Source organism: Rhinatrema bivittatum, chromosome 19 (assembly GCF_901001135.1).
Source record: "Rhinatrema bivittatum chromosome 19, aRhiBiv1.1, whole genome shotgun sequence".
Lineage (NCBI taxonomy): Eukaryota > Metazoa > Chordata > Amphibia > Gymnophiona > Rhinatrematidae > Rhinatrema > Rhinatrema bivittatum.
The window spans coordinates 29,686,613-29,714,350 of record NC_042633.1 but is presented as its reverse complement, the minus strand read 5'-3'; the positions used below and the strand labels follow the sequence as shown (position 1 = coordinate 29,714,350).

The window sequence follows — 27,738 nt, the reverse complement described above, 5'->3', positions numbered from 1 at the left end:
TCACTTTGAGAATAACGAAATATTTATTTAATTTAAACACAAGCTGAAAACTAATCTTGGACTTCAATACAGTGGGGCTGGTTGGGGAAGGGAGGGTAAGATCATTCTAAAGTGTCCTGAGGGGGAAGGGAGCAGATGGAAATATATGAAAAAGAAATCAAGGACAGCCCTTCAATCTTGGCTTTCTGTCTTGAAAACAGTTGGGGAGGGAGCACTTGGCATTTGGAGGAGGAGAGGGGGGTGTTGGAGCATTTCATGTAGTCTTGCTGCTGATCAGCGGATAGTTTTGACAGGGCTCTTGAAGTTGCTGGCTGCTTGCAGCTGTAGCTGGTAGGCCATAGGGTGGATCTTGAAGCCATATAGTCTGAAAGATATAGAAAAAAAAAAAAAAGAAGAATCAGACACATTAATACAATTTTATCACATATAAAGAACAAACAGGTCCATTTTCAAAACCACAAATTATACAGGCATTACAAGACTGGAAAGTTGTACGGCATGGAGTATACAAAATTCCCAAAGGCTTTCTGTAGACTGAGCATGTGTTTGTGTATGTGAGGTGCTGCACATGTGTCCTTAACAGGGAAGAGTGGCAGTGACCACCAGAACACCCCCCCCCCCCCCTCCCCGGCAGATCATAAACTCTGAACCCGACACCACTATGACCTGACACTTTTGTGGTTCATACCTTGCAGCCCTTTGCCACAGCACTTCTCCTGCCATCAAACACTCTTCAGGTCCCTCTGTTTTCCTCCTTGCCAACACCTGACTCCTGATGCCCATCGCTGCTGCCAGCAGGGCTTGCCTCGGCACCTTGCTCATGAAGCTGCAACCTGCACTACACTCACAATTGGCACCGTAGCTTGAAACCCATTCCCGGGACATATACTCAACACCACTCTGCTGCTGTGGACTGTGCTGCTTCACTTCAGCAGTGTGTGCCCTCTCCTCACAGCCACCCGATGTACCATTTTGCCATCTAGGTTACTGCATGTGCAATTGAAAAATCAGATGGATAGATGCAAACAAGAACAGAAGGCAGTGGATCACCAAAGGTTTTCAGGGTGACGCTAATGAATACGCATGGGATAGATATCCGGTTTCCTTTCCGTGGTACACAAGCGACATGGTATATCTTTGTACTAAGGATAAAGGTTGCTCCCCTTGACTGTCCCACCACACAGTGGAAGCTGTATAAAACGTTTTGGGATAGATTTTCAATAAGGAGCCTAATAGGCAATGTGTACATGTAACTTTCAGGCCACACAAGCTAACTGCTATTTAAACACACCGAGATCCATATTCGAAAACCGGCTGAGCCGGCAGAATAACTGGGTTTGTTTCTCAGTTATCTTTATCCAGCAGTGCGTCTGTGTCTGAAGATCACATTCTTAATGTGGACAAAAACTGTATGCAGACTTTAAAGTGTATCAAATGAAGGTTTAAAGGAGACACATTTTCAACCATCCCTCCAAAATGCCCTCTCATACATGTACTTTTAGGTGGAGGAGTAGCCTAGTGGCTAGAGCAGTGGGCTATGAACCAGACCACCAGGGTTCAGGTCTCACTGTTGCTCCTTGGGACCTTGGGCAAGTCACTTTACCTTATTCCATTGCCTCAGGTAAGCCGTCTAGAGAGGGAAATACCTATTCAAGTACCTTTAATGTAATCAGCTTTGAGGTGCTGAAAAAAAATCTATATTAAATAAATCCACATATGTGGATTCAGCAGTTCTCCCCAGGTAACTCCTTTTTAGGAATGCTGTACAGTATGTATACTGTGAAGTGCCTTATGTCAGTAGTATTCACTTCCTGTCGTCAAAAGCCACAAACAGATCAGGTTATCTGCAGACTTTACATGGCCTCTTACCTGGGCACAAACTGATTGGCTGGTCGCTTGGGCCTGTACTCGGGGTGCACCATGAAGAGCATGTGAGGGAAGCCAGTGCCAAAGTACGCTCCATCTGTGTGGTGGTGCCGGGAAGACTTGGGGGTGTAGACATCCATGCACTTGGGGCAGTAGAGTTTCACCATGGCCTCTCCAGGGATGTCAGACAATCCTAGCGTGGGAGTGAGTGAGAGGAGTCAGTGGCAGAGTAGAGGATTAGAACTAGGCCTAGGGAAACCCAGCAACTCACTAAAAGGTCACAATCAGAGAGTGCCAGGGAGTGAAAGTAACCTGCCCTTATTTGCAGGCCAGGATTTCTCCTAGCTTTCACAGTTGTCCCACATTTGGGGGAAGCAAGGTGGATCCTGCAGAAGCTCTGCATGCAAGAGAATTCTCTGTACTCTGGCTTACTCTTTAGTTGTTGGGTGTTGCCTGCACACTTACCGATGGGGAGCATGGGCTGGTTCTCGCAGTAAACCCGAGGACAGTAACCAAAGTCTCCCTGCTGGTACTTCTCGAGCTGGTGAGAAGAGAGGAAGATAAGTCTGGAATCTGTCCAAACATTAGAATCACAGCTTGGGAAACTAGAGAAATTTGAGGCCTTCCATACTCCCAAATCCTTATCCCCTCCTTCCTCTGCAAGGCTAGGGTGAACCCACCTATCCCTATGACCTCTTCACCTGCTTCCTGTACAAGACTTTGTAAGACTACCTGCCCCCCTCCTCCTCTGCTTCCTGCACAAAGCTAGTGCAAACTTTCCTCTTCCCTTCCTCTCCCACTTCCTGCACAAGGATTGGGTGAGATCTCCTGATCCTTGCCCCTCTCCCAGTTCTTCCTGCTGAAGGATTCAGACCAGTCATTCTCATGCAGAGTATTTCCATGGCACACCACGCTCTTCCAGCCCCAATATCGGAACAGGATCAAACTCACCATCTGCGCAATGCCACGGTTGGTGAGGATGTAGCGAGCATGGATCAGGCCGTACAGCATCTCAGCCGCCTGCTCTATCAGGTCACTCTGGTTCGGGTTATCCTCTAGCTCTTCATCTGTGGCAGGAAGAGGCCGGGGAGGGGACAGCAGAACACAACAGGTCAATGACATCTGAAGAAGGGACCTATGTGGTCTCAACTGCATGTATGGCTGCATTCTTGGCACTTCTTATGCTGGTCTAATGGGCGTCACAGCATGCAAAGGGTTCCATTTGCTCCAACAAAAGCAAAGCTACTACTAGACCGCCACACAGCTGAACCATTTCCCAGGGCACAGCAGCTTTAGTTTTCTTCTAATTGGCAAATGGATCTCACCCTGGCCTAATTTTTCTTTTTAAAATATATTTTAATTTGCAACCCCCTTATCAGATAGGCTATTTTATGTGACAAGGAGAAGAGTAGGATATAACAACACACGTCAAAATTAGTCAAAAAGGTATAAATAATGTGCAAGTGGAACTTTTCAGGACAAAGGCTGATCTAGAGCTAGAGGTCATTGTGAGAGGCTCAGAAAGAAAAGAATCAGGACTAACATCAGAAGTATTTAAGATGATAAGAAATGCCATACTGGGTCAGACCAAAGGTCCAGCAAGCCCAGTGGCCAATCCAGATCATAAATATCCAACAGGATCCCTAAGAATAGGTCTAGTCCTTCTTGCTCATATCCAGGGATTTTCCCAAGTCTATATGGCTAATAATGGTTTAAACCCTTTTTAAACCCAACTATAACTGCTTTCACCACATCCTCTGCCAATAAAATTCTAGTTTAATTGTGCACAGAGTAAAAAAAATACTCTCTCCTGTTTTAAATGTGCTACCTATCGCTTCATGGAGTGTCCCCTAGTCCTAGTACTACTGGAAAGAGTATCCCTTCAAACATCCCTTCAAACCTCAGACTGGAACCCTGCCTATTAACTTTCAGAAAAAGACTCAAGACGTGGCTCTTCCACCAAGCCTTCTCCGATCCACCAGACAATCACTAATGGCCCTCCAATCTCACCCGGCCTTTGGCATTTATCTTCATGAACTATGGACTCTGGCACCTCCAGGCTAAAGCACCTTCAAGCTTTAACCCGTTCTCACTATCGTATCTTTTATAATTACCTGCCTTTATCTTCTTTCCAGTTTGTTTTAAGCTTCCAAGTTCTCGATTCCCATTGATTGTAACTGACTTATTCATATCTATTGTTATCTCTTGTTTACCTGAATTGTTCCTTCAGTTATACCCTCTGTTAAATGTAAACCGATCCGATATGGTTATTTACTATGAAGGTCGGTATAAAAAACTGTTAAATATAACCGTTGCCCATTACCTGTTCCATCCCACTCAAGATTTCATAGCCCTCTATCATATTTCTCCTTACCTCTCTCTTCTCCAGGCTGAAAAGCCCTAACCTGTTTAGCCTTTCCTCCTAGAGGAGCCGTTCCATCCTCTTTATCATGTTGGTCGCCCTTCTCAGTAACTTTACTAGTTATATTATTTATTTATTTTGAGATGAGGCAACTAGAACTGCACACAATACTTAAGGTACGCTTGCATCACAGATTGATACAGAGGCATTATATCTTGCATTTTATTTTCCATGCCTTTCCTTATAATACCTAACTTCATGGAGTGCCCCCTAGTCTTTCTATTATCCGCAAGAGTAAATAACCGATTCACATCTACCCGTTCTAGACCTCTCATAATTTTAAACATCTCTATCATATTCCCCCTCAGCCATCTCTTCTCCAAGCTGAAAAGTCCTAACCTCTTTAAGTCTTTCCTCATAGGGGAGTTGTTCCATTCCCCTTATTTTGGTAGCCCTGCACCATAGCTGCCATATGACCAAGCGTTTCCATTAATTTTCTTGTACATACTGAAGCTTGTTTGGTCATTCTTGAAGTTGGAAAAAATGCCTTGCAAATGAGTGTGCACAATTGATTTCCTACAAAATTCTAGGTGATGATGAGAAGAGTTTGAGCTGTAAGATTTGTAGAGTTTTGGGCTTTTTTGAAGGATCTGCTCAATATTAGCCAATCGTCCAAGTATGGAAAACCCAAGATCTTGTTCTTTCTTAGGTGAGCTGCCACTGTCGCTAAGCATTTTGTGAAAACTCTTGAAGCTGCTAAGAAACTAAAGAGAAGGACTCTGTGCTAGTAATGGTTGCTGCCTACTATAAATCTGAGATATTTCCCATAGCTTGAGTAAATGGAAATGTGCGTATATGCATCCTTGAGGTCCAATCCTTTCTGGTCTAACAGAGAGAAGATTGTTGCCAGCATGTTCAATTGGATTTTTTCTCATTTGAGAAACCTCTGGCCTCCTGATTTTTTGGGGATCAGGAAGTACCTTGGGTAAATTTGCTTGTTTCTCGCTGTTAAAGGAACCAGTTCTACTGCATGAGAAAAGAGGAATGATGCTATCTCCTGTTTTATCATATGTAAGTGATCCTTTGGATTGTGATGGGATAACTGATAAGTTATTGAAGACATTTAGCCTGTATCCCTTTTGGATGATATGGAGAACCCATTGGATGGTGGCGATAAAGGACCATTGGTGATAAAACAATTGTAGTCTTCCCCCCCCCCCCCCCCCCCCCCCCCCTGAAATATGGATGTAGTCAAAAACCTTGAGATTGTTTCTAGGAAGACTGTTGGACTTATGCTGTTACCCCAGTGCAACCTCAGCAACCAACAGCACTGAACATTCTAGAAAGGAATCGAGTGGATAAAAGTTGAAATGTACAGCACACCCTCCCCCCCCCAGCAAAAACTGTAGTCTGTATGCATGCATGTTGTGACGTCACCTGGCTCCAGGTCAAGGATCATGTCTAGCGCCTGCCGGTAGTGTGGCACTTGCTCGTTCAACCCTGTCAGGTTAAACTTATCTTGAATGTAGTCTTCGTCCACCTGGAGAACAGAAGGTCAAAGACAGGGTGTCAGACCCCCATGGCTTAGAGAAAGGCCAAGAAAGAGTAACACAGGCAGAAAGAGAGAACATACCATCATGCCCAGTCCCATGAAAGCAGCACATAATATGACCGATTCTCACTGTCACAGGGGTTGCACATATCTGCCAGGACGTAGGATCTCAATGCACAGAGCTAAACAAATGCTTAGAAACCTAAGGCACAGTGGGCCAATCCCAGCTCCTGGAAGTGCAGAAGAGAGGCAGCACCTACAGTTCTTCGCCTCCCTCTGCACCATCCCCCCTGCCCAGGCAGCAACATCTGCAGGTCAAATTCAGTCTAAGGGGGAAGGTATAGTTGGGCTTTATGGGAAAAGACAAGGCCTGTGCCCCTCATTTAGAAGGCAGGAGTTGGAATGAGTAGATCCCTTCACTTCCTAGGGCACAGATGCCATTCTAAGTAGTGACGGGGCTGTAAAAAAATCATGAACCAAAATGCTACTTCTACTTGGAATTTTCAAATGGAGCTCAAGAACTAAAGCCCAAAAAATGGGAAGGAACCAGTCCAGATACATTCACTATGTAAGAGGGAAAGGGATTACTACACAAAGACAGAAGATCCCATCTCCCCCTCCCCCCCCACCTTTGCCTTTCCACTGCAGAGGTTACCACCACTCCCCTCACCCACCCCTGGGATGTTTCCCCTCCAGTCACTAACCTCACAAAAGAATTCATTGCCCCGCAAGCCACAGAACCAGGAGATCCAAGAGACCTCTTCAGAGCTGCTCATGTTTGTGTACTCTGTAGAAGAAAGCAGGGGGAAGGGGGAGAATTCACCGAGTGACACCATGCAGAGATCTCACCAGATTTTGACTGGCTTAGAAGCTAGCACAACGCCCAGGTCTTAAAAGTCAGAACCACCAAACTGACCCCAAATGCCAACTTACCTGTTCTTTGTCTTTTTTCTGGTCTTGCTCCTTAAATATCTTCTTTTTTTAAAAAAATTAAAACATTTTATTCCTTGGTTTGGAGTACTTTTTTTTTTTTTATTAGGGGTATACCTTCCACTTTATAACCTCTTCGATTAGCTATGTGAAGACACAGCAGGCAGCTCTGTGGTCTTGAGCACCCCCCCAATATTGTCTCCTGTGTTCTTGTGCATTTGGGACAGAGCGCTCCATGCTGCAGGGCCACAGGGGAAGACAGTGCTTTCTGTCCTCCTGCTACTGCTCCCACCTCCCCCTACAGCCTACTGGCTGGCTGTAGAAAGTATAGGAAAAGGGCTGCAGGGGAACTAGAGAGCAGCAGCAGTGCACGACAGAAACTTCCTGCCTTTGGTCCGCCCCGAGGTGCAGTGGAGATGGAAGGGCTGTTGACCGAGCCCTGGGAAAAGGGAAAGGAGTGAGAGAGGAACAGAGGAGCTATGAGAGGGGCTGAGAACCTGCTGGGAGATGGAGGGATTGATTATAAAAACAACACTAGCTGGGAGACTGAATATTGCTGTGAGGGCTTGGGAGAGGAACCCAAAGAAGGAATCTTGGCTGAGAGAAAAGGAGAACTGTGAGGAAGAGGGGCCGGTAAAGAAGCTGAAGGAAAGGAGCAGCACAGCACTGAGGGCAAGAAAAGCAGAGAGAGAGGACATGGCTGTGATGAGGTGGCGGCACTGGTGTGGGGAGTTAGGTGAAGGGAAATTACGAGAGAAAGAGAGGTGAAGAGGCCTGGGAAAGAGCTGTTTGATACAGAGAGAAGGGGGGGGGGCAATAGGAGCAGCAAAGCAAGAAAAGGGTTGTGAGAGGGGAAGACACATGAAGGGAAAGGGATGAAAATGGCAGGACTGGGTGAGTCTAGGAAGACTACAAATTAGAAAGTAATTATTATATTGGAATCCCACTGTACCAATTTATACTTTTATTAATTACTCCAACTATGGTAGATCAGAGTTCATTTTAATCAGAACAAGGACTCATTCCGTTGTCTGATGTTAGAGGTTTATTGAGAGTTTATCAACTAAAATATAATTGATTGATATAACAATTGTTTGCGTGATTTAGAATATTAGAGGCAGTTACAGTTTTTAAAGCAGCACTGCAGCTTCTTGACCACCGGTTTGCACAGATTTAATTCAGAACAATCACAACTATCTACCTACCTAAACTAAAGATAACTTCAGACCTTTAAATCTAAAGTTAACATTTTCTTCTCTTACCACACGGTTATGAAACAAAGAGCTTTGACACTGATTGGAGGACGCTCACCTCTCATGGCATTTTGAGACTCTGTGTGTTAGCATAGAGACCTGCACTCTTCACTTTTATAAAAAGTGTGAAAATCCCAATCGGAGAGCTGTGCTTGGCCCTCATCCATATGCATTCACTGTGTTTGCATTCTGCAGATGGCCTGCTTGTAAAGTTAAGTGAAACAAAGGAACAAGGGGTTCCTGCCATCAGAGACTGCATGCCATCCAAGAGCTCTCCCCAGTAAACAGACTACACCCTCGGGGCACCGCTGGCTGATCACTGGGAAGAAGAGACGCTTAGCCAGATGCTGAGCCTCCAGACTAACACACTAAAGAACACAGATGCAAATGCCTTCACAAAGAGAAACTATCCTTTCCTTCAGCTACTCTTGCCAGCGTGGTAAGAGAACAAAATGTTAACTTTAGATTTAAAGGTCTGAAGTTATCTTTAGTTTAAGTAGGTAGATAGTTGTGATTGTTCTGAATTAAATCTGTGCAAACCAGTGGTCAAGAAGCTGCAGTGCTGCTTTAAAAACTAACTGCCTCTAATATTCTAAATCACACAAACAATTGTTATATCAATCAATAAACCTCTAACATCAGACAAACGGAATGAGTCCTTGTTCTGATTAAAATGAACTCTGATCTACCATAATTGGCGTGAAGGTTTGAATATAATAATTACTCAATCTGTAGTGCGCCACCTTCCTTACAAGACAGCCAGCAGATAAAGAGAGACACACACAGGAAAAATAACAGAAATGATAAAGAAATAAGACAAAGAACAGAAAAGGAATGAGAAGGCAGAAAAGAAACAGAGAAAGCCAAGAGCAAGCAGAGATAGAGGATAGATTCAAACACAAAAGGTTGGAAAATTGTTTAAGTATGGTGATTTCTGTGGGGGACAGATGACATCTGTCTTATTTCTAGCCTGCAATCATTGGAGTAAATGAGGTATTTTACTGGAAAGATGAGGGAAGGGGAGATGATTGTGGTGGCATGAGATGCCATGGACTGAAAATCTATTTAAAATTGATCCCCCTTGGTAGTTCTATTATTGAAAGCAGTTGTAGTCAGTGGGGGAATGAAGTGGAAACACCATTCCCCTTGTTCACAAAAAAAACAAACAAACTAGTAATTCCCCTGTTATACCCCACAGGAAACAGCAGTTAAAGGGGATCTTAGGAAAGATAAAGCCATTGCAGGAAGACTAAATTAATTCTTTGCCTCCGTGTTCACTAATGAATATGTTGGGGAGATATCAGTTCCAGAGATGGTTTCAAGGGTGATGAGTCAGATGAACTGAACCAAATCATGATGAACCTGGAAAATGTAGTAGGCCTGACAAACTGAAGAGTAGCAAATCAACTTGACCAGATGGTATACACCCCAGGTTCTGAAAGAACTTAAAAATGAAATTTCAGACCTATAGAACGGTGAGCCTGACTTCAGTGCCAGGAAAAATAGTGGAAACTATTCTAAAGAACAAAATCAGAGCATATAAATAGATATGGTTTAATGGGACACAACCAGCATGGATTTACCTAAGGGAAGTTTTGCCTCACAAATCTGCTACAGTTTGTGGAAGGGGTTAATAAACATGTGGAAAAAGACAAGATATAGTGTATTTGGATTTTAACAAGGCATTTGACAAAGTCTCCCATGAGAGGCTTCTAAGAAAATTTTAAAAAGTCATGGGATAGAAGGCGATGTCCTTTTGTGGATTGCAAACTGGTTAAAAGACAGGAAACAGAGTGGACAATACATTGAAATCATCGGCTCAGTATACTGCAACAGTCATAAAAGCAAGCAAAATGTTAGGAATTAGGAAAGGAATGGTGAATAAAATGGAAAATGTCATAATGCCTCTGTATCGCTCCATGGTGAGACCGCACCTTGAATACTGTGTACAATTCTGGTCGCATCTCAAAAAAGATATAATTGCGATGGAGAAGGTACAGACAAGGGTGACCAGAATGATGAAGGGGTTGGAATGGCTCCTCTATGGGGAAAAACTAAAGAGGTTAGGGCTGTTCAGCTTGGAGAAGAGACGACTGAAGGGAGATATGATGGAGGTCTACAAAATTATGAGAGGACTAGAACAGGTAAATGTGAATCGGTTGTTTACTTTTTCAGATAACAGAAAAACTAGAAGGCGATCCATAAAGTTAGCACATTTAAAACAAATCTCAGAAAATTATTTCACTCAACATACAATTAAGCTCTGGAATTCGTTGCCAGAGGATGTGGTTAAGGCAGTTAGTGTAGCTAGGTTTAAAAAAGGTTTGACTATGTTCCTAGAGGAGAAGATCATAAACTATTAGTCAAGTTAACTTTGGGAATAACCACTACTTATTACCAGCATGGGAAGTATTTAATGTTTGAGTACTTGCCAGGTACTTGTATCCTGGATTGGCCCTTGTTGGAAACAGGATGCTGGGCTTGATGGAACCTCGGTCTGGCCCAGTATAGCAACTTATGTTCTTATTCCTCCTTTTAATAAGGTTTACTATTTGCCTGACTCAAATCTGGTTTCCTCTGAAGATGTTGCTTGTGATCACACAGATTCTTTTGATCTTTCATGTTTCCTAGAACAGTGGTTCTCAACCAGTGGTACCTATGCTTTCTATAACAGCCACATGTGCTTGCTGCTTGAGGAGACTGCAGAGTAAGGAGCCTGGTACTTAAAATTCCTCATCACTGCTCCCCCTATTGCTGTTTTTCCCTCAACCCTGGCAATCATTGCCACCACCATTCCAAGCCAGAAATGTTGCAGGCATGCCGTATCCTATCCTGCCCCACCTCCCCCTCCTTGGAGTTTCAGATTTTCTCTGTATGCTTGTTTATAATGTTTGGTCTTTTATTCTGTGGTAGATAAGGGTCAGTCTGCAGGCTGCATGTCTGACAGAGGTGAGGGATTCTGCTAACTAGGATGTAGATTCTGTGTAGGAATCTAGAGCAGTCTGGCTTGCTTTGTTTTCCCAATAATAAGTGTACCTTGTTCTACCTTTGCAGTCTTGCTTTCTCATAGGCAAGGTTGTTGCTGTTCAAGCCCTGGATGTTAGTGCTCTTATGGTATGGCAGGTGTGCTATATCATTTCTAAATGGCTTTTTAGCAGGTTTTCATGTTATTTCACAGAGTGGCTGGCAGGGAAGGGATTTTGAAGTACTATTACTGAGGGGCTATCAGAATTTGAATATATTTTTTGTATGGTGAGTTGAAATGGGAAATTTCCTAACTCTGTTCTGTATAAACTCCAAAACAGGTCAGAATTTTCCGAGGTTGACAGTGAAATGCATGAGAGTTTGTCTGTATCGAAAAACTGTGTGCTGCATATACAGATTTCTCACTGATGCAATAAGCAAAGATTAAAATTTTTGTGAAAACACAATGATATTTTATAAGCAGTTACTGAAATTAAAGAATGTTATCTTTCTCCTGCATCATTTTCAACAGTAAAATATCTACGATTTTTTTTTTTTTTTTTTTAGTATAGCCGTTAAATGTAGTGTGCAATGTGTCACGCACGTGAGCATCATCTGTCAGGTGTTTCATGACAGAAAAAAGGTTGAGAACCACTGTCCTAGAAAACTCACACTCTATGGTGAAAGACAGGGCTACTATATTAGTTGAATATCAACATAAGTCTGATAAAAGAGTGGACACATTGTTTTTTCAACTTAAAAGATACAAATTTCTTGAGGGATAAAATATCTTTGTTCCCAAACATTGTAAAGGAAACTAAGCAACATAGAAATCCTTTCTGCTTAAGATAGAGTCTTGGCTTTGGGAGCCACTTTTCAATTAAGACTCCCTTGTAAATGTATTAGATACCAGGGGCTCAGATAGTGTTTTTGGATCCTATTGAACTTGAGGAATTCCTACAGAATAGATTCCAACTGGATAAAAATCAGTGTATGCAGATCAATTCATTTAATTTGCTTGCATCCTCATAGTTGGTCGAGAAACAGGATTATTGGCTTTAACTGTGACTGCAACACACACAGGCTGATGCAATACTGTGTGCTGGCCGCAGCGCACAACTCGACGCACGTCCATAACTCCCACTACAAAACGGGGGTTAGCACGTCCAAAACGCACATAGCTAATAGCATTCACCACATGTAAATTCATGTTGATGAGGCTATTAGCTGTTTCCCCACTGATGCAAAAAAAAAAAAAAAGTGCACCCGATGCGCACATTTTTACTCTCAAAAAATTGAGTGCCCCGGAGCAGGCGTTAATTTTTGAGGAGCTCAAAAAGTGTACAGAAAAGCAGAAAATACTGCTTTTTTGTACTTCCTCCGACTTAATGTTGTGGTGATATTAAGTCAGAGGAACTGTAAAAGTAGAACTGTAAAAAAAAAAATTTGTTTTTAAAAAGTGTGCTGGAGGTCAGGTTAGGAAAAGGGACACTCAACAAGCATCCATTTTCCTAACTTGTGGCTGTGCACAAGTTAGGAAAAGGGACGCTCATAAAACTGAGCGTCTGTTTTCCTAACCCACAGTCACCTCTCCTGGGCACCCGCTGCCAAGGAGGCGCACAATTTTCCCTAGTGCCTTTTTACCGCAGCAGCACATTTGCATATTATATCGGGTGCCCATTTTCCACGCACTGATACTGCATCAGCCTGTCTTTGCAGTAGTAATGTCACAGGATTAAAAAAAAAATATTCTCTGCTTCAATCAACCAAATGAGGGACTAAGCCATGGTTCTGGAGGTGTAGCAGAAAAGCAAAGGAAAATGTATTACAAGCTGTGAAGAATTCCTTAGTTATAAGGCACTCATTGAAGCCTCTGTGCTTAAGTGAAGGAAAAGCTATTACGGCAGAAAAAGCCAGCTCCTCCTTTAGTATTATTCACAGTGCTTCTCTCCATTTTGCCATGTTTGAATTCTAACATTTCCACATTATTTCTTGTGTGTACACAGGATGGAGGGAGAGCAGAGAAATAAGAGATGTGCACCTTTTATTGCAAGGAAAATAATGAGAACATGCACAGAAAAAAAGCAGCATAAACAAAGGAGACCAACAAAGAAAACCAGATGCTCTGTCCCAACTTTTCCAACCAATATAAAGTTTTATTGGGAGATATCCAATTTAATTTGCTGTACACCACCTTGAGTGAACTTCTCATAAAAGGTGGTTATCAAATAACTAATTAAATAAAATGGTATTTAGAAGAAGCTAATCCAAAAGGTGTATTAAGCAAACAAAAAGGATGGAGACCTGTGGAGGAAGTATATCCAGCCCCGAGTTCTTCTGCTACTACGGTGTATTTCTTTATGAACTATTTTTTCAATTACATATATTCTGGTTTGCATATTTTTTTGTTTACATACTTTTACTCCCTAGCCTCAACAGTAAAGAAATCAACATGGCTGCACACCCTCTGGTACTGAAGATCAAGCAGGGGAAAGGCCACTGCCGTTCTTCAGCCTACATTTCTCAGCTCTTCCCTTAGATATTGAAAGGGAGAGTGGAAAGAAAATCCTAACATCCGTCGCACAGAAAAAGATAGCCAGCAATGAATATAAATAAAAACACTCACACAGAGCCGAGCCTGATTATGTCTCTCCTGTATTAGGAAGCAGTAGCACAGCCTGGCCAGAGATTACGCATACTCACAACGCGCCTAGCCGCCAGGATATGACGGGAAACGTAGTTCTCCCGTCTCAGCCGTCTCTCGCCCGTCCCCGGAAACACGTGACTTGCTAACGCCGACCCCCCCCAAAACTTTTTCTTTCCTTACTCCTTCCTTGACGCTGAACGTGAGTCAAGGCGAACAGATATGCCGGGAGCTGTAGTCTTTTTTTGATTCTGTGAACCCCGCCCCTCCGCGAGCCAATGATGCGAACTAGTCAACAACTGACGTTCCGGCATCCGGGTACCACTTGTGCTATGGCAATGATGGCGTTCTTCTTTTTTTTTTTTTTTTTCTAAGGCAGTGAGGCTATACCGCAAAGCCCAATGCACATGCTCAGTACCCGGCAAAAAATTGCAAGTGTATCGGGCGCTGTAGTTTTGTAAGAACATAAGAAGTTGCTCTACTGGGTCAGACTGAGGGTCCATCAAGTCCAGCATCCTCTTTCCAACAGTTGCCAATTCAGGCTACAAGTACCTGACAAGTATCCCAGCAGTAAATATATCCCATGCTACTAATGCTAGTAATAGTAGTGGTTATTCCCTAAGTCAACTTGAGTAATATCAGTTTATGGACTTCTCTTCTATGAACTTACCCAAACCAAGTTATTATGTAAACCGATGTGATATACCCCAATAAATGTCAGTATATAAAAACACAAATAAATTAACAAACCTTTTTTAAACCAAGCTACTCTAACTGCCCAAACCGCATCCTCCAGCAATGAATTCCAGAGCTTTATTGTGCATTGAGTGAAAAAGAACTTTCTCCGCTTAGTTTTAAATGTGTCACATGCTAACTTCATGGAGTGCCCCCTAGTCCTTCTATTATCCAAAAGAGTAAATAACTGATTCACATTAACCTGTTCTAGACCTCTCAATTTTAAACACCTCTATCATATCCCCCCTCAGTCGTCTCTTCTCCAAGCTGAACAGCCCTAACCTCTTCAGCCTTTCCTCATAGGGGAGCTGTTCCATTCCCTTTATCATTTTTGTTGCCCTTCTCTGTATCTTCTCCATCGCAACTATATCTTTTTTGAGATGTGGCGACCAGAATTGTACACAGTATTCCAGGTGCGGTCTCACCATGGAGTGATACAGAGGCATTATGACATTTTCCATTTTATTAACCATTCCCTTCCTAATAATTCATAACATTCTGTTTTCGTTTTTGACTGCTGCAGCACACTGAACCAATGATTTCAATGGATTATCCACTATGATGCCTAGATCTTTTTCCTGGGTGGTAGCTCCTAATATAGAACCTAACATCATGTAACTACAGAAAGGGTTATTTTTCCCTATATGCAACACCTTGCACTTGTCCACATTAAATTTCATCTGCCATTTGGATGCCCAATCTTCCAGTCTTGCAAGGTCCTCCTGTAATGTATCACAATCTGCTTGTGATTTAACTACTCTGAATAATTTTGTGTTCTTTTCCTCCTTAGCCTCAGGTATGCCTAGCTGGAGGGAGAACAAAAAGAGTTTATTATAGCTACTCTCTTATTAGGGGGGTTTCTTTTATTTGTCCTGAACTAACAAAGAGGCATGGCTTTCAAAAGTTAGTCAGAAATGATTGAATTTAACCTAATAAAAAAGTCTCATAGCTTGTTCCTTGACTTACGTCCAACTATATGTAGCATAAGGCAGCTGCACTACTTTTTTCTCAGAAAAATGTAGATCCTTTTGTGGAGCTTCTTTCCTAGGATCAGATCAGACTTATAGGCCCTCCCATAATTTATCAATTATTTGATAATTTTCTTGTCCAGCCATAAAGTAAATTGGTTGCAAGTCCTTTTACTAGAAAGTGTCAAAAATACTTATGAGTGCTTTTTTCTTGACCTTGTTGCATCCTTCAATAGTCTTATTCTTAGCTCTTTTTCTTTTCGATAAATCATATGGAAACATTTTGTTTCTTACCTGCTAATTTTCTTTCCTTGAGTCCTACCAGACCAATCCAGAAACCAAAGGTTTTACTCCTCCTACCAGCAGATGGAGGCACAAAATAATTGTTTCTTAGCGTATGGACAGGTGGCTCCAAAAGCAGTGGTTATGCACCTCTACTAGCAGATGGAAACGAAGCAAAGCTGACATCACGATATATATACCCCTGCAGTGACATCAGCCAGCCAGTATTCTCCATCTCCAGCAGATGGTGGATGTGTATCTCCCTACTGGGGATTGCTTAAACATTTTCAAAGGAGAAAAGAAGAAGGAAATGTATTACGCCCCACTCTTCTATTGTGATACCTTATGGTCCTTCCCTCAGTTGAGAATTCCTGAGGTGATGTCTTTGGATTCCTCCCTCAGATAAGTGCCTTGGTCTGGTAGCTGGTTTTTTTCAGCCGGCGTGGACTTAGCTGTAAAAAAAACAAAAAACAGCTGAAAGGCAAGTGGGTGCAGGAAGCTGAGCACGGCGGTGAAGGTCCTTGCCCTCTCCCCCTGCTGCCAGAGACCAATCTTGTATTCACCAGGTCTGAGCTCAGATAGAGTAATTTAAAAAAAAAAAAAAAAAGAGAGAAGGAGTTTTGTAGGGATTTCTCTTTCCTCCAGTCTCTGCTCGGCATTCTGATCAGACATTTGTTCCCACCTCCAGGGGAGCTTAGGGGACTTGAGCAGCCTGGCGGTTTGAGCAGCATTTCAGCTAGGCCCCACTCTCAGGCTTTTCTTGTTCGCTGTGTGGTAGGCAGCAGCGATGTTTTGCCTGCGCATAAGGCTGCCCTCTTCAGTTCCGTCGGTTCGTGCTTATGCGTCCAGCTGTGCACCCAGTTTTTGCGCCTAGTTGGCAGTGGCGTCTACCTGGGCATTCATGTGCATGTGCTTATTTACGCACGCTATCTGAGCGGCCTCGTAGGAGCTCAGTTTGAGGATCGAGGCAGTGTTGAGCGCCTAATTTTTGGACTATTAAATTTTAGGTGCCTAGGTTTTGCAGCGCAAATACAGCTGGACGCACTCTTCTTAGATGCCTGTTAAAGCGTACTGACAGACTGATGGTGCCTATAGCAAAGAAACCTAAGCGCCTTACCCTCTGTGCTGCTTGTCATATTCGGGCATCCCAGCCTGGTGTTCCCTCTAACTTGTGTCAGCACTGTTTGGAGGCTCAGGGGAAATTGCCTTTGTCTGATTTTACTAAGCTCTGTTCTTCCCAGCTTGATGCGGGAATGAAAAAAGTGCTGCCAGAGGGGTCATCTGAATTTGGAGCTCCCCTAACTGGTTCATCAGCGGTAGTTCAGTGGGTAGTTCAGTGGGCACAGGACAGATGCCCCCTGGTTTTGGCATGGATCCCTCTGCCTTTTCTTGGGTAGAAAATTATTTTCAAGAACTGCAGTCTTTTCTTCAGGCGCAGTCCTCAGTCCTGGCCAGTCTTAACAAGTCAGGATCGCTGGCGGCAAAATCCCGCATGCCTGGTGCTGCGGATAAACGTCGGAGTACACCTAGATCTGTTGCAGGCCTCCCCAATAGGGATCGAGATGGCACGGATGATGAAGCCAATCCTTACTCCCTGATGGATGGGGAAATTCCTCCGGGATTGGAGCCGTATAGAACTATGTTGCGGTTCTTTCATAGAGATGAGTTACTGGCTCTGATTTCCCAGGCATTGAAGATGCTGGGAGTACCGGGGACTGATTCCATGTCTGAGCCAAAGAAAGATCCCATTTTGATTTCTTTGTGTAAAGTCTTCTGTTTCTTCCCTATTATGGAGGCCATTCAAGAATTGATTGAGCTTGAGTGGGGTGCCCAGGAACCTAATTTTAAAGGAGGACGAGCCTTGGAAGTACTGTACCCCATGGATCCAGTTGCAAGAGAGCAATTGCGCTTTCCAAAAGTGGATGCGCTTGTGTGTGCTGTTACCAAGCAGATAACTATCCCCGTAGAAGGGGGAATGGCCTTGAAGGATCACAGGATAGGAGAATTGAGGCCAACCTTAAGCAGGCTTTTGAAGCAATGGCAATTAATTTGCAGATAGCTTCTTGTTGTTCCCTGGTGGCTAGCTCTTGTTTACATCTCTCTCAGGAGGTCGATGAATCTGGTGTGAATTCCAGGGCAGTGATGGAACAAGCAGCCGCCTTTTGGCAGATGTGGGTTACGATTTGGTCTGCACCTCGGCTAGAGGGATGGCTTTGGTAATAGTGGCCAGGCATCAGTTATGGCTGAGAAATTGGTTGGCCGATACAACCCCCAAGTCTAACCTTATGACGTTGCCCTTTAAAGGCTTGCTCTTGTTTGGGAGTGAGCTGGAGAAAATGGCCAGTAAGTGGATGTTGGACACACCTTCAATCAACTGCGTTGGACAATTTTAGAACAAATCAATAAACATCCACGCGGAGGCGATCACAGTTTCACATTAAACTACCGTGAACAATGGTGGATATTCACACTAGCTTCCGAATTTCCCCGAGGATTAAATGATAGTCGAATGGTCCTCATTGTTCTAGTATCCTATTGGCTCCCACTCTACCTAACTTCTCTTCTGATTGGTTCCTTCTCAAGAAGCAAGTAGGTTTAAAACCTGCATCTCAAATGGCGGATCCTGCTGTCTGGCGATAGCTATACCCTGGTAGCAGAAGTAACCTTGGCACAGACAGTGAAATTGTATGTATAACAGTATGTAACAGATTTTGTGAAGTCAGCTCTTGGCAATATCAAGGTAAACTTTGTCTCTAAATTTAGACATGGCAAATGCTGGCCCCTGAGGAAGCGTAACAGAAACACGAATCATGTCAGGCTGTGGCCATTTTCAGAGCTGTCCTTTCCCTGCTACACTAGCTCACCGCACTACCTGGACATTGCAAATATAATACATAAACTCTCTCGCAGAGTAACCAATGATTATAAATTCTTGGTGATGAATGTATGTACCACCTGTATATCAATGGCATGAGGCTTAATAACATGAGCCCGCCATAAAATTATATGTTAACTCTGCAAAGAGATAATTTCCAGACTACATGGGAATAGCACGTTTATTCCGTTTTCACATATGATGCTGTTTTGAATACATCCTATTGCTCTTTTGGCACAGGAATCACCGCCACTAACTGAAGCAGGTGGTCTAATGTTGATTTTACTGCTTTTCTCTTTTCCAGAAAGTAACAAGGGGATTCCATGAAGGAGTCTTTCCCCTGGCAAGAAAATTCTAAGGCATAACTGTCCTTCATAACTGAAAGAACCCACTGGTCTGACCTGATTCGGGCCTACTCTTCATAAAACTGGGACAGACGACCCCCAATTTGTTGAGACAGAACGTGAACCCCTTGCATCTCATCAGGATCCTTTAAACCAGCTGTACTGGAAGTGCCTTCATCTTTTGAAACTTTTCTTCCACCTTGAAAGGACTGAAGTTTTCCTCAAAGATGCCCTCTCTGCTCAAGAGCTGACTTACCTGGATGGTAACACCTCACATCTCTAAACATTAGGACTCCCTTTTTGAAAGGCTCTTGGCCTATCTTTAGGCAATTTGAGAGATTTATTATCCCGATAATGCTTCACCAGATAATGCTTTACCGGATTTTCTAAATTCTCACTGAAGAGAAGCTTTCCTTTAAAAGGCAACTTGCTTAGACATAACTTAGAATCAGTGTCTGCAGACCAGTTTCACAACTGCACTAGGTGTCTGGCTGCCACAAATGTCATCATCCCCTTAGCCGAGGTATGAATGAGATCATATAAAGCATCTGAAACAAAGGCAATACCAGCCTTCAGTTACTCCTCCTCTCTCAAAGAGAAACTCTCCTGCAAGGGTCCTCCTGGAATCTATTGAACCCAGTGCAAACCCTACTACAGACCACCACCGCCCACAAGGCAAGAGTGGCCACTTCATAGGACTGCTTCAAGACCACCTCTATCTATCTGTCCTATGAATATTTCAGAGCTGTAAATCCTTCCATTGGAATGGTAGTCTTCTTTGTCACTGTTAAAACTAAGGTGTCCGCCTTTGGAAATTTCAGAAGCTCCATGTCTTCAACAGAGAGTGGATACAGCTTAGTCATAGCCCTGCCCACTCAAGCCCACCTGAGGCATATCCCATTCCACTGTTGCCAGTGCTTTTGCCATCCTGTGGAAAGGAAAGGTCTAGCTTTACGGAGACCCTCTAGGATTGGATCTTCCCCTTCCTCTGCAGGCTCAGAAGTAGCCTCTTTAATGCTCAGCTCTGCTAAGGCCTGGGAAATCATAGTGCGTCCTAAAAAGATGATCAATCCTTGGATCACCACCATCTGCTGGAGGAATCTCACCCTCCTCCAGCAAATCACCCTCAGGCACTATCTGGTAATTCATGTCCCCCCAGAAGAATCCTCCAGGGAATCTGCGCCTGACCTAGCTGAATCCAACCTGGGCCTCTTGGAGGGCCCCTGGGCATTGGGATGCCTCCTGAATGGGGACAAATTAGGGACTAACCCTCCCTGAGGGGAACTCTTCCTCAAACAAAATGCCTCATGCATCAAAAGCACAAACTCCAATGATAAAGGAGTACCAAGAGAATAAAAAAGCCAATCCATGGCCCCCTGAGTCAAACATCCTTCCTCCCAATATCTAATGAAGTCTTCCCGCAGGGGAGAAAACTAGAGGATCCGAGTAGACCTCTCTGCTGCTGCTGGGAGGTAAAATGGCTAATGCCCCCATAGACGCTGACTTTCCATCCTCTGAAGGATCTGCCCCTGGCCTGGGAAAAGAAGAAGCCCCGACCTCCATGGAGCCACCTCTAGACATTCCTCCCACCAAATAAGACTCTCCCATTGCTGTGGCAGGCTGGCCCTCAGTCCCTAAACAAACACGGCATGCTCCCGTGCTAACTCCCACACAGAGCACAGTATTTCTTGTGCTCTGCTGCCGCCATCAGGCCCCAGAAAAAGCTCATCTCAACTTTCCCTTATTGGAAAGAAAAAGCCCAACCTACCTCCCTACAGCTGCTGAAATGCTGCTCCTGACAGCCGGATAAATCACAGGGAACTTATAAACTAATCTGCTTCTTTCAGCTTTACCAAACAAAGCTCAAAATACTTCCCTGTAAAGCAGTGATGTGGGCCTTTCACGCCAACTGCTACTTTCCTACCAGGAGGATGAGAAATGAGACCGGGTGAGGTGGAAGAGGGAACCAGACTCCTCTGGCTTTCAAAACTTCCACAGACAAGGACCAAGCAAATAGAGGACCACTGACCTCCCTGCTCGTCCCAATCAACCAGAAGCCACAAATCTCCAGAAGTCCAAGCTGCAGGATTTACACTTCTACCATCTGCTGGAGACAGAGAATATTGAAGTGCTGCAGGTTTCACAGTACCCTATATAGGGTGACATCAGCAAAATAATTGTTCTCTGCCTCCATCTGCTGGTAGGAGGAGTAAAACCTATGCATTCTGACTGGTCTGGTGGGACAATCAGGAATTTATGTTTTTGTGCATCTCTAGTTGTAAAATTCTCTACACACTACAGCTCTTATAGTACAGATCATGTTCTGCTTCCAATGAAAAATAATCAAATATGGTCACATAGGAGTAGCACACTGTATTCCAAAGAAACACATCTTCAAAATTAATTTGTATGATTTTAATTATTGCCATTGTAATTATTGCCAGTGCGCCCGCATCCATTCTGCAGCAATTATCACAGAATTTACCTGTTGTAGAATTGCAGTAAACTGCCTTCCACTCACTCGGTTGTTCTCTTGCTGAGCTGACCCAAAACTTGCCATTGTCTTTCTGCCAGGCTGGTGCTTGCTGCTTTATCTCTTCCTCAGCCCGGATTTAGGCATAGGCAACTGCCTCCAGTGCCAAATTTTGAGAGGTGCTGGAGCATTGCTCGCTACTCTGTCTCTATCTGGGCCTGCTTACCTAAAGCGGTGAGTCCTGATTCAACGGTGGCAGCAGCAACAACTTAAAGAAATTCAGCACAGGGCCTGCAGCCACCTGCCTCACACTCAAGGCCCTTCCCCATCCTCCCATGTAGGTTTCATGTTACTATGGAAACTTATGTGCAGGGCAGGGTTTTGAGCGGGTGGCTGCAGGCCCTGCGCTGAATTTCTTTTTTTAAGTTGCTGCTGCTTTTTAGATAAGTGGCAGGGAGTAGACCCACCCTGCCAGGGGTGGGAGGGAGAGAAAGGGGTTGCCTGCCACCTTTTTCTCCTAGCACGGCCTCTGGGAGGCGAAAGTGACAATCTGACCCTACTCTTCTTGCCAAGTTGGCCCAATGCTTGCTGCCATTTATTTTCCCCGACTTGTCAGTACAGCATTTGACATTTCTGTATGGTGGTGAAATTGGGTGTGATATGGGAGGAAAAGAGATGAAGTGGGGAAAAGAGGTTGCAGGAAAAATGGAAGAGTGAGGTTGGGGGAAAAAAGGATGAAATGAAAGGTTGAAACAATGAAGCTGGCAGACAGAAAGGATGGAGAGTCTTTGGAAGATGAGGTCAGAGGAGAGATGAGACGTTACAAGGATGACGCTGGGGGAGGGAAGGAGAAATTGGGAGCAAAAGACAAACAAAAAGAGACCTTTGCAGGAGGAAAGAAGTGCATTTAAGCATGTGTGCTATGAGAAATGAGGAAAAGAAAGAGCGGTAGGGAAAAGGAAGAGAAGTAGAGAGGGATCAAGACTGTATTTGGGGGTGGGAGTGGGACAGAGTGTGCCATACAGAGACCCCTTCATTCACCCACTTCCCCAGGGGGCCAGATGCTGGAGAAGGGTGGGAGCGGGGCAAGACTGCCAGCTTCCAAGACATATTATCACTGCCACTTCTCTGGGAGCCGTGACCTCTCTTCCCCAGCATTTCAAATCACCAAAGATCCAAACTTGAAGAGACCAGCTCAGCAAAACTCAGAGGGGACCCGCCCTCCTCCCCCACCGGTGCTTTGACCTGCATACCTTGGGTACAGTGCCATCTCATCCCCTCACCTCAGGCAGATTGCCTTAAGCTGCCGCTGGCTTCAAGACACCTGGCATTGGCTAAACTCAATTTTTGCCCTAGATCCCAGTGTGTCTAAAGTCCATCCCTGCAAATCACTTATGCTCTTCTCCAGATTTCCCTGCTCACAGTGTGACATCAAGATACTTAACCTCCACTCCCGCAAGTCACTTGACCTCCAAATCTCATCTTCTAGCAAGTCACTTTGAGATCAATATTCAAAAGTAAACATTTAAATGGCTAACTTGAGGGCTGATGCAATAAAGTGCGCTCAGTCTAGCACACAAGTTAATCCTTGGTTGGACGTGCATTTTGGATGCACTAGACTAACACCCGATGCTTAGCGTGTCCAAAAACACACGTCCAAACAAACGCATAGCTAATATAGTTCACCACATGTAAATGCCATGTAGATGAGACTATTAGCTATTACCTCCCCCCCATGCAAAAAAATCGCCAGTCGACCAATGCACCCTTTTTAATGCGGCAAATTTAACGCCAGCCCCGGAGCTGACGTCAAGAGCACATGAAACAAAAAAAACTGGTCCCTGTGGTTCCTCTGACTTAGTATCATTACGATACTAAGGTCTACTGCTCGAGGTGCTTAAAATTAGGGGAAAAATGTAAAGGCTCGATTACAAAAAAAAAAAAAAATTCTGGGCGCACAATGTACATGCTGCAGGCGTGTGTGTATATTGTGCGCGTGAGCTATCGACGGCAGGATAAAACGGGCGCCCGTGTTGAGCGCCCGCTTTTCCTGGCCCACGCGTGGCCACGTCTCCCAGGTGCCCGATGTTTTTGCCTGCTAGGGGCGCACAATTTTAGCCAAGTGCATCCTTTTTAATGTGGCAGCTCATTAAACTAGAGCATCGCACAACCCAGGAGTGGATGTGTGTGCGCTGAAAAAAAAATGGGTAGCCCGTTTGGACGCAGGTTTTTGCGCGCGTGATACTGCATCGGCCTGTTGGAGTTGGATAACTTGCATAACATAGCGTTAGATGGATAACTTGCCATTTAGATGGATAACTTGTGAGTAATCCATCTAAATGGCTTTGAATATTGACCTCAAGATCTCTTTCATCCCTTAAACTCTTTGGGGCGGAGGCTATCCAGGGCCGTGAAAAACCATTTAAAGATAGGTACAAGTAAATGGAAAGAAAAGAAGATATAAATCAAACTTGAGACCTCTCTGTATAAATTCACCGTCACCGATTTGCTTTTAGGCAGGAAATGAGCGCAGAGATTCTTATGCATAAGACCATCTCATGGGGTGGGACACCGGAAGTCAGAAAAGCTGGTAAACTACAAACTACTATTTAAAAAAAAAAAACAAAAACAAAAAACCTGCAAAAAGAAGGCGGAGACAAATACTAAGAGCCCCTCCCACCACGGCCAAAAATGGTATTTCCGCTTTCCTAGAGGCGGAGCTCTCCGGATCCCGCCCACCCTCTCAGTCGTTCGGAACGAAAAGGAAGGCCTGAGAAGCAGTTAAGAAGAGTTTCTGGGGAGGGACGATGAGGCGGAGCGGCTTGGAGTTGGGTGGCGGACTTACGGAGTGGGGCCGGAAAGGAGACCGATTCGTAACGGGGGATCACCTCCCGCCCTCCTACTCTCTACCTTCTCTGGCCAGCGTCCGTGCCGCCCTCCGCTTTACGTCACCGCAGGGGTCCATCTTCCGGCACGTTGCCCAGGGGAAAAAAGGCGGGGGCGCCCAGTGCTGGAACGGCCGTGAGAGTAACGGTTGGGTTACGTCTCGCGCCGCCGTCCTTCGGCTCTGCCTAGCAACAACCGAGGAACAAACAATATTCCTCCTCTTGCGTTCCAAACTCCATTACAAAATGCACATGTGCCCTCGCTATTTTTCTCCGTTTGAGTGGATGACCCTTTTTTTTTTTTTTATTTCTTCAAAATGGCTGTGAAAAACCTTTTACATAAACCTTTTTAACATAGGTACAAGTAAATGGAAAGAAAAGATATAAATCAACCTTGAGACCTCTCTGTATAAATTCACCGTCACTGATTTGCTTTTAGGCAGGAAATGAGCGCAGAGATTCTTATGCATAAGACCATTTCATGGGGTGGGACACCGGAAGTCAGAGTCTGGGTCTTCTCAAATAAAATACTGCACTTTTCCCAAGAACCTTTCACGTTCCTTTATAACAGATGCTTTGCAGTTGTTTACAACAGAGCAACCCGTCTATTTCCCTTCCCTCCAACGAATGTTTGCAGGATATCTTATGTGCATCCAGTCCTGTTGCTAGATACAAACTTAGTCCTGGCTAGCTCTTCCGATGCCAACTAATCATACATACGTCTTTTGCTAGCCATGAGCAATTTCCATTTGGTTAAGTAAAAATGTGACTCATCACCTGGCCATCCATAAAACACTTTTGGATTATTTCCATGCTCCCATCCCAGCATGATATTAGTAACATACTGGCCAATTCAGTAAAGTCCGCGGGAGAGTGGGCATACGCCCGCTCTCCTGTGCGTGCGATTTTGTATTTAAATGAGGCCCGGCGGTAAAAACGGGCAAAAGGAGGCGCTAGGGACACTAGTGTGTCCCTAGCGCCTCCTTTTGGACCGGAGCGGTGGCTGTCAGCGGGTTTGACAGCCGACGCTCAATTTTGCCGGCCTCTGTTCTCGAGCCCGCTGACAGCCACGGGCTCAGAAACCGGATGCCAGCAAAATTGAGCGTCCGGTTTTTGACCCGCTGGCCGACTTAAAAATTATTATTTTTTTAACTTTTGGGACATTTCGGGACCTCCGACTTAATATCGCCATGATATTAAGTTGGAGGGTGCACAGAAAAGCAGTTTTTACTGCTTTTCTGTGCACTTTCCCGGTGCCCGAAGAAATTAGTGCCTACCTTTGGGTAGGTGCTAATTTCTGAAAGTAAAATGTGCGGCTTGGCTGCACATTTTACTTTCTGTATCGCATGGGAATACCTAATAGGGCTATCAACATGCATTTGCATGTTGCGGGCCCTTTTAGGTTCGGCAGATTGGATGCGCATTTTCGGCCCCTTACTGGATAAGGGAAAACGCGCGTCAGAGCGCACTGTACTGTATCGGCCTGATAGTAAATGATGGCAGATAAAGCCAAAAAGGGCATTCCAGTTTGCCCAACAAGGTGTTCAGGATTGTAACTGCCGTGCTGTGCAGGTTCCCCCCATGCTTTTAGGGTTATAAATGCCACTTGGTGCAGAAATGTGTAAACCTTGGTCAGCTTGCTGTTATTGCAGTATAAAAGTGTAATAAATCAAATTATGGCCAGTTACTTTCCTTCCTCTAGCCTCTAGGGATCTTCTGTGGTTATCCCATGCCCTTTTGAATTCCGTTATGTCTTTGCCACCTCTTCTGGGAGGACATGCCAGGCATCCATCACCCTTTCTGTGAAAAAGGGTAACATTTGTTCCCGAGTCTGTCCCCTGGTCCTACAGTTTCCTTTCCACTGGAAAAGGTTTGATTCTAGGTGAGGTTCGATCACTTCTCATTCTCTCTACTCCGTCAGAGGTGTCCATTGTTGCAGATCTTAGTGTCATCCGCAAAAAGACAAACTCTTCCTTCTGACCTCTTCTCAGTATCACTCACAAAATTATTCAGTCCAGGAACCAGTTCCTGAGGTACTCCACTAATTATCCTGCTTTCCACAGAGTGAGTTCCAGTTATCAATTTATTGCACCAACTTGGGACCCACTTTCAGGCTGCTTATTTTATTCGTGAGCGGGACCTTATCAAAAGCTTTGCTGAAATCCAAGTAAACCCGGATATCAGTTCAAAGCTGAAAGGTGCTACTGGAGGTCTCAGAAGAGAGTTACAGGTTGTGTTAACCTTTGGTAACAAGCTTTCCCAGCTCTTCTTTTTCTCCTGGCCTCTCTTTAGGGGTCCTCCTACAACGCCCTCTCTGCCCCCCCCCCCCATGTGCATACCCACCCAAGGGGTACACAGGACTGTGTTAAGGAATGGCATTGATCTATTTTAGTAAAGCTGGGGGGACCTCACACAGATATTAGGCCATTAGCAGATTTACCAACAAGACAGTTTATTAGAGTTGAGCCAGTTCTGCCTTTTGTCCCCTCTTGGATATACTAAAGACTTATGTTTCCTTTTTCTTTAAAAAAAAAAAAAAAAGAAACTTGGAAGTATGAGTGGAGATCCAATGATATTTGGTATGTTTCCTTAGTGTAGCATCCATGCTATAGCATAACCATACAGAACCTTCTGGATCTCTTCACTTCCTTCCTGGAATTTGGTTACCTTTTGACCATAGGGGGGGGGGGGGACCTCCTCTTTGGAACACCCTGGTGTAGCTTATTGCCAATATTTGAATTCTGCTTTTCCCTCTTCAGACCAAGCAGTAAGGGGTCCATTTTCAGGGCATTTGCCTGGCTAGGTCCCATACTTATCTAAATATATCAATGCCATGTACAGAGTGTAAAGTAATCAAAAAGGAACCAAAGAAGGTTCACTCACTGTGAAAAACACTTGAATGTCTGCTATTGCAAAGCTTTCATATTTTTTGAATATTTTTAAATTTTGTGCACCTACACAAACTGGAATTCTCTTTTATTAAATATAATGAACAAAAAAAAAATGTAGAAGGGTTGGAAGGGTCTCATAATCATGTAGGCAACCCTGCCTCATTTGGCATGTTATAATCATAGAACCGCCAACCTCCTCCTTTTTTGTTATTTTCTATGCAAATATTGTAAAAAGAACTTCAAAAATTTTTTTACTGTGTTTAAAATCACCCAATGACATCCAGTGCAAAATATACTCAACTGGGTACAGATTTTTCTTTGTTGTTTTCAAATACCACAGCACCACCATTGATATTCTGTCAGCTATGATCTCTGATCCTTCTCTTGTTGAGAACTAACTCTATTTTTATTGCTATGTATCAGATCTCACAAGATATCCATGTCCCAACATGTACATGTTTCAGACACAAGTGCATCCTTCCTCAGGGGATGTTCCAGCAAGTGATGTTTGGACCCACTGTTGAAAACAAAATCAAAATTTTAAATATATAAATATTACTTTCCTTAAGTTGCTTTCCTTAAATGTCTGAAGAGGCTTCTCCGTTGCTTTAGTTGCTTGCCTTCTTGACACGGTGCCCCACTCTGATTTCCTGGTATGTCTACTGCATGGTTGGGAGACTTTGCTGATGGCAGTCCTCACTGATGGCAATCCAG

General features: G+C 44.1%; 1 protein-coding gene across 4 annotated transcripts; it reads right to left on the bottom strand.

Moving 5' to 3' along the window:
• Nucleotides 1-27,738, bottom strand: CSNK2B (casein kinase 2 beta). Of its 4 annotated transcripts, none has more exons than XM_029584820.1 (7): nucleotides 27,588-27,738; nucleotides 6,485-6,567; nucleotides 5,666-5,768; nucleotides 2,818-2,933; nucleotides 2,332-2,407; nucleotides 1,870-2,059; nucleotides 1-364 (listed from the first exon to the last, which is right to left on the bottom strand). In XM_029584820.1, exons 2-7 carry the CDS (start codon nucleotides 6,554-6,556, stop codon nucleotides 274-276), a joined length of 648 nt encoding a protein of 215 aa, XP_029440680.1. In that variant the 5' UTR covers nucleotides 6,557-6,567; nucleotides 27,588-27,738; the 3' UTR covers nucleotides 1-273. The 4 variants fall into 4 exon arrangements, with proteins under 4 accessions (XP_029440680.1, XP_029440678.1, XP_029440679.1 ...); XM_029584818.1 differs by lacking the exon at nucleotides 27,588-27,738 and adding an exon at nucleotides 24,159-24,240; XM_029584819.1 differs by lacking the exon at nucleotides 27,588-27,738 and adding an exon at nucleotides 13,554-13,707.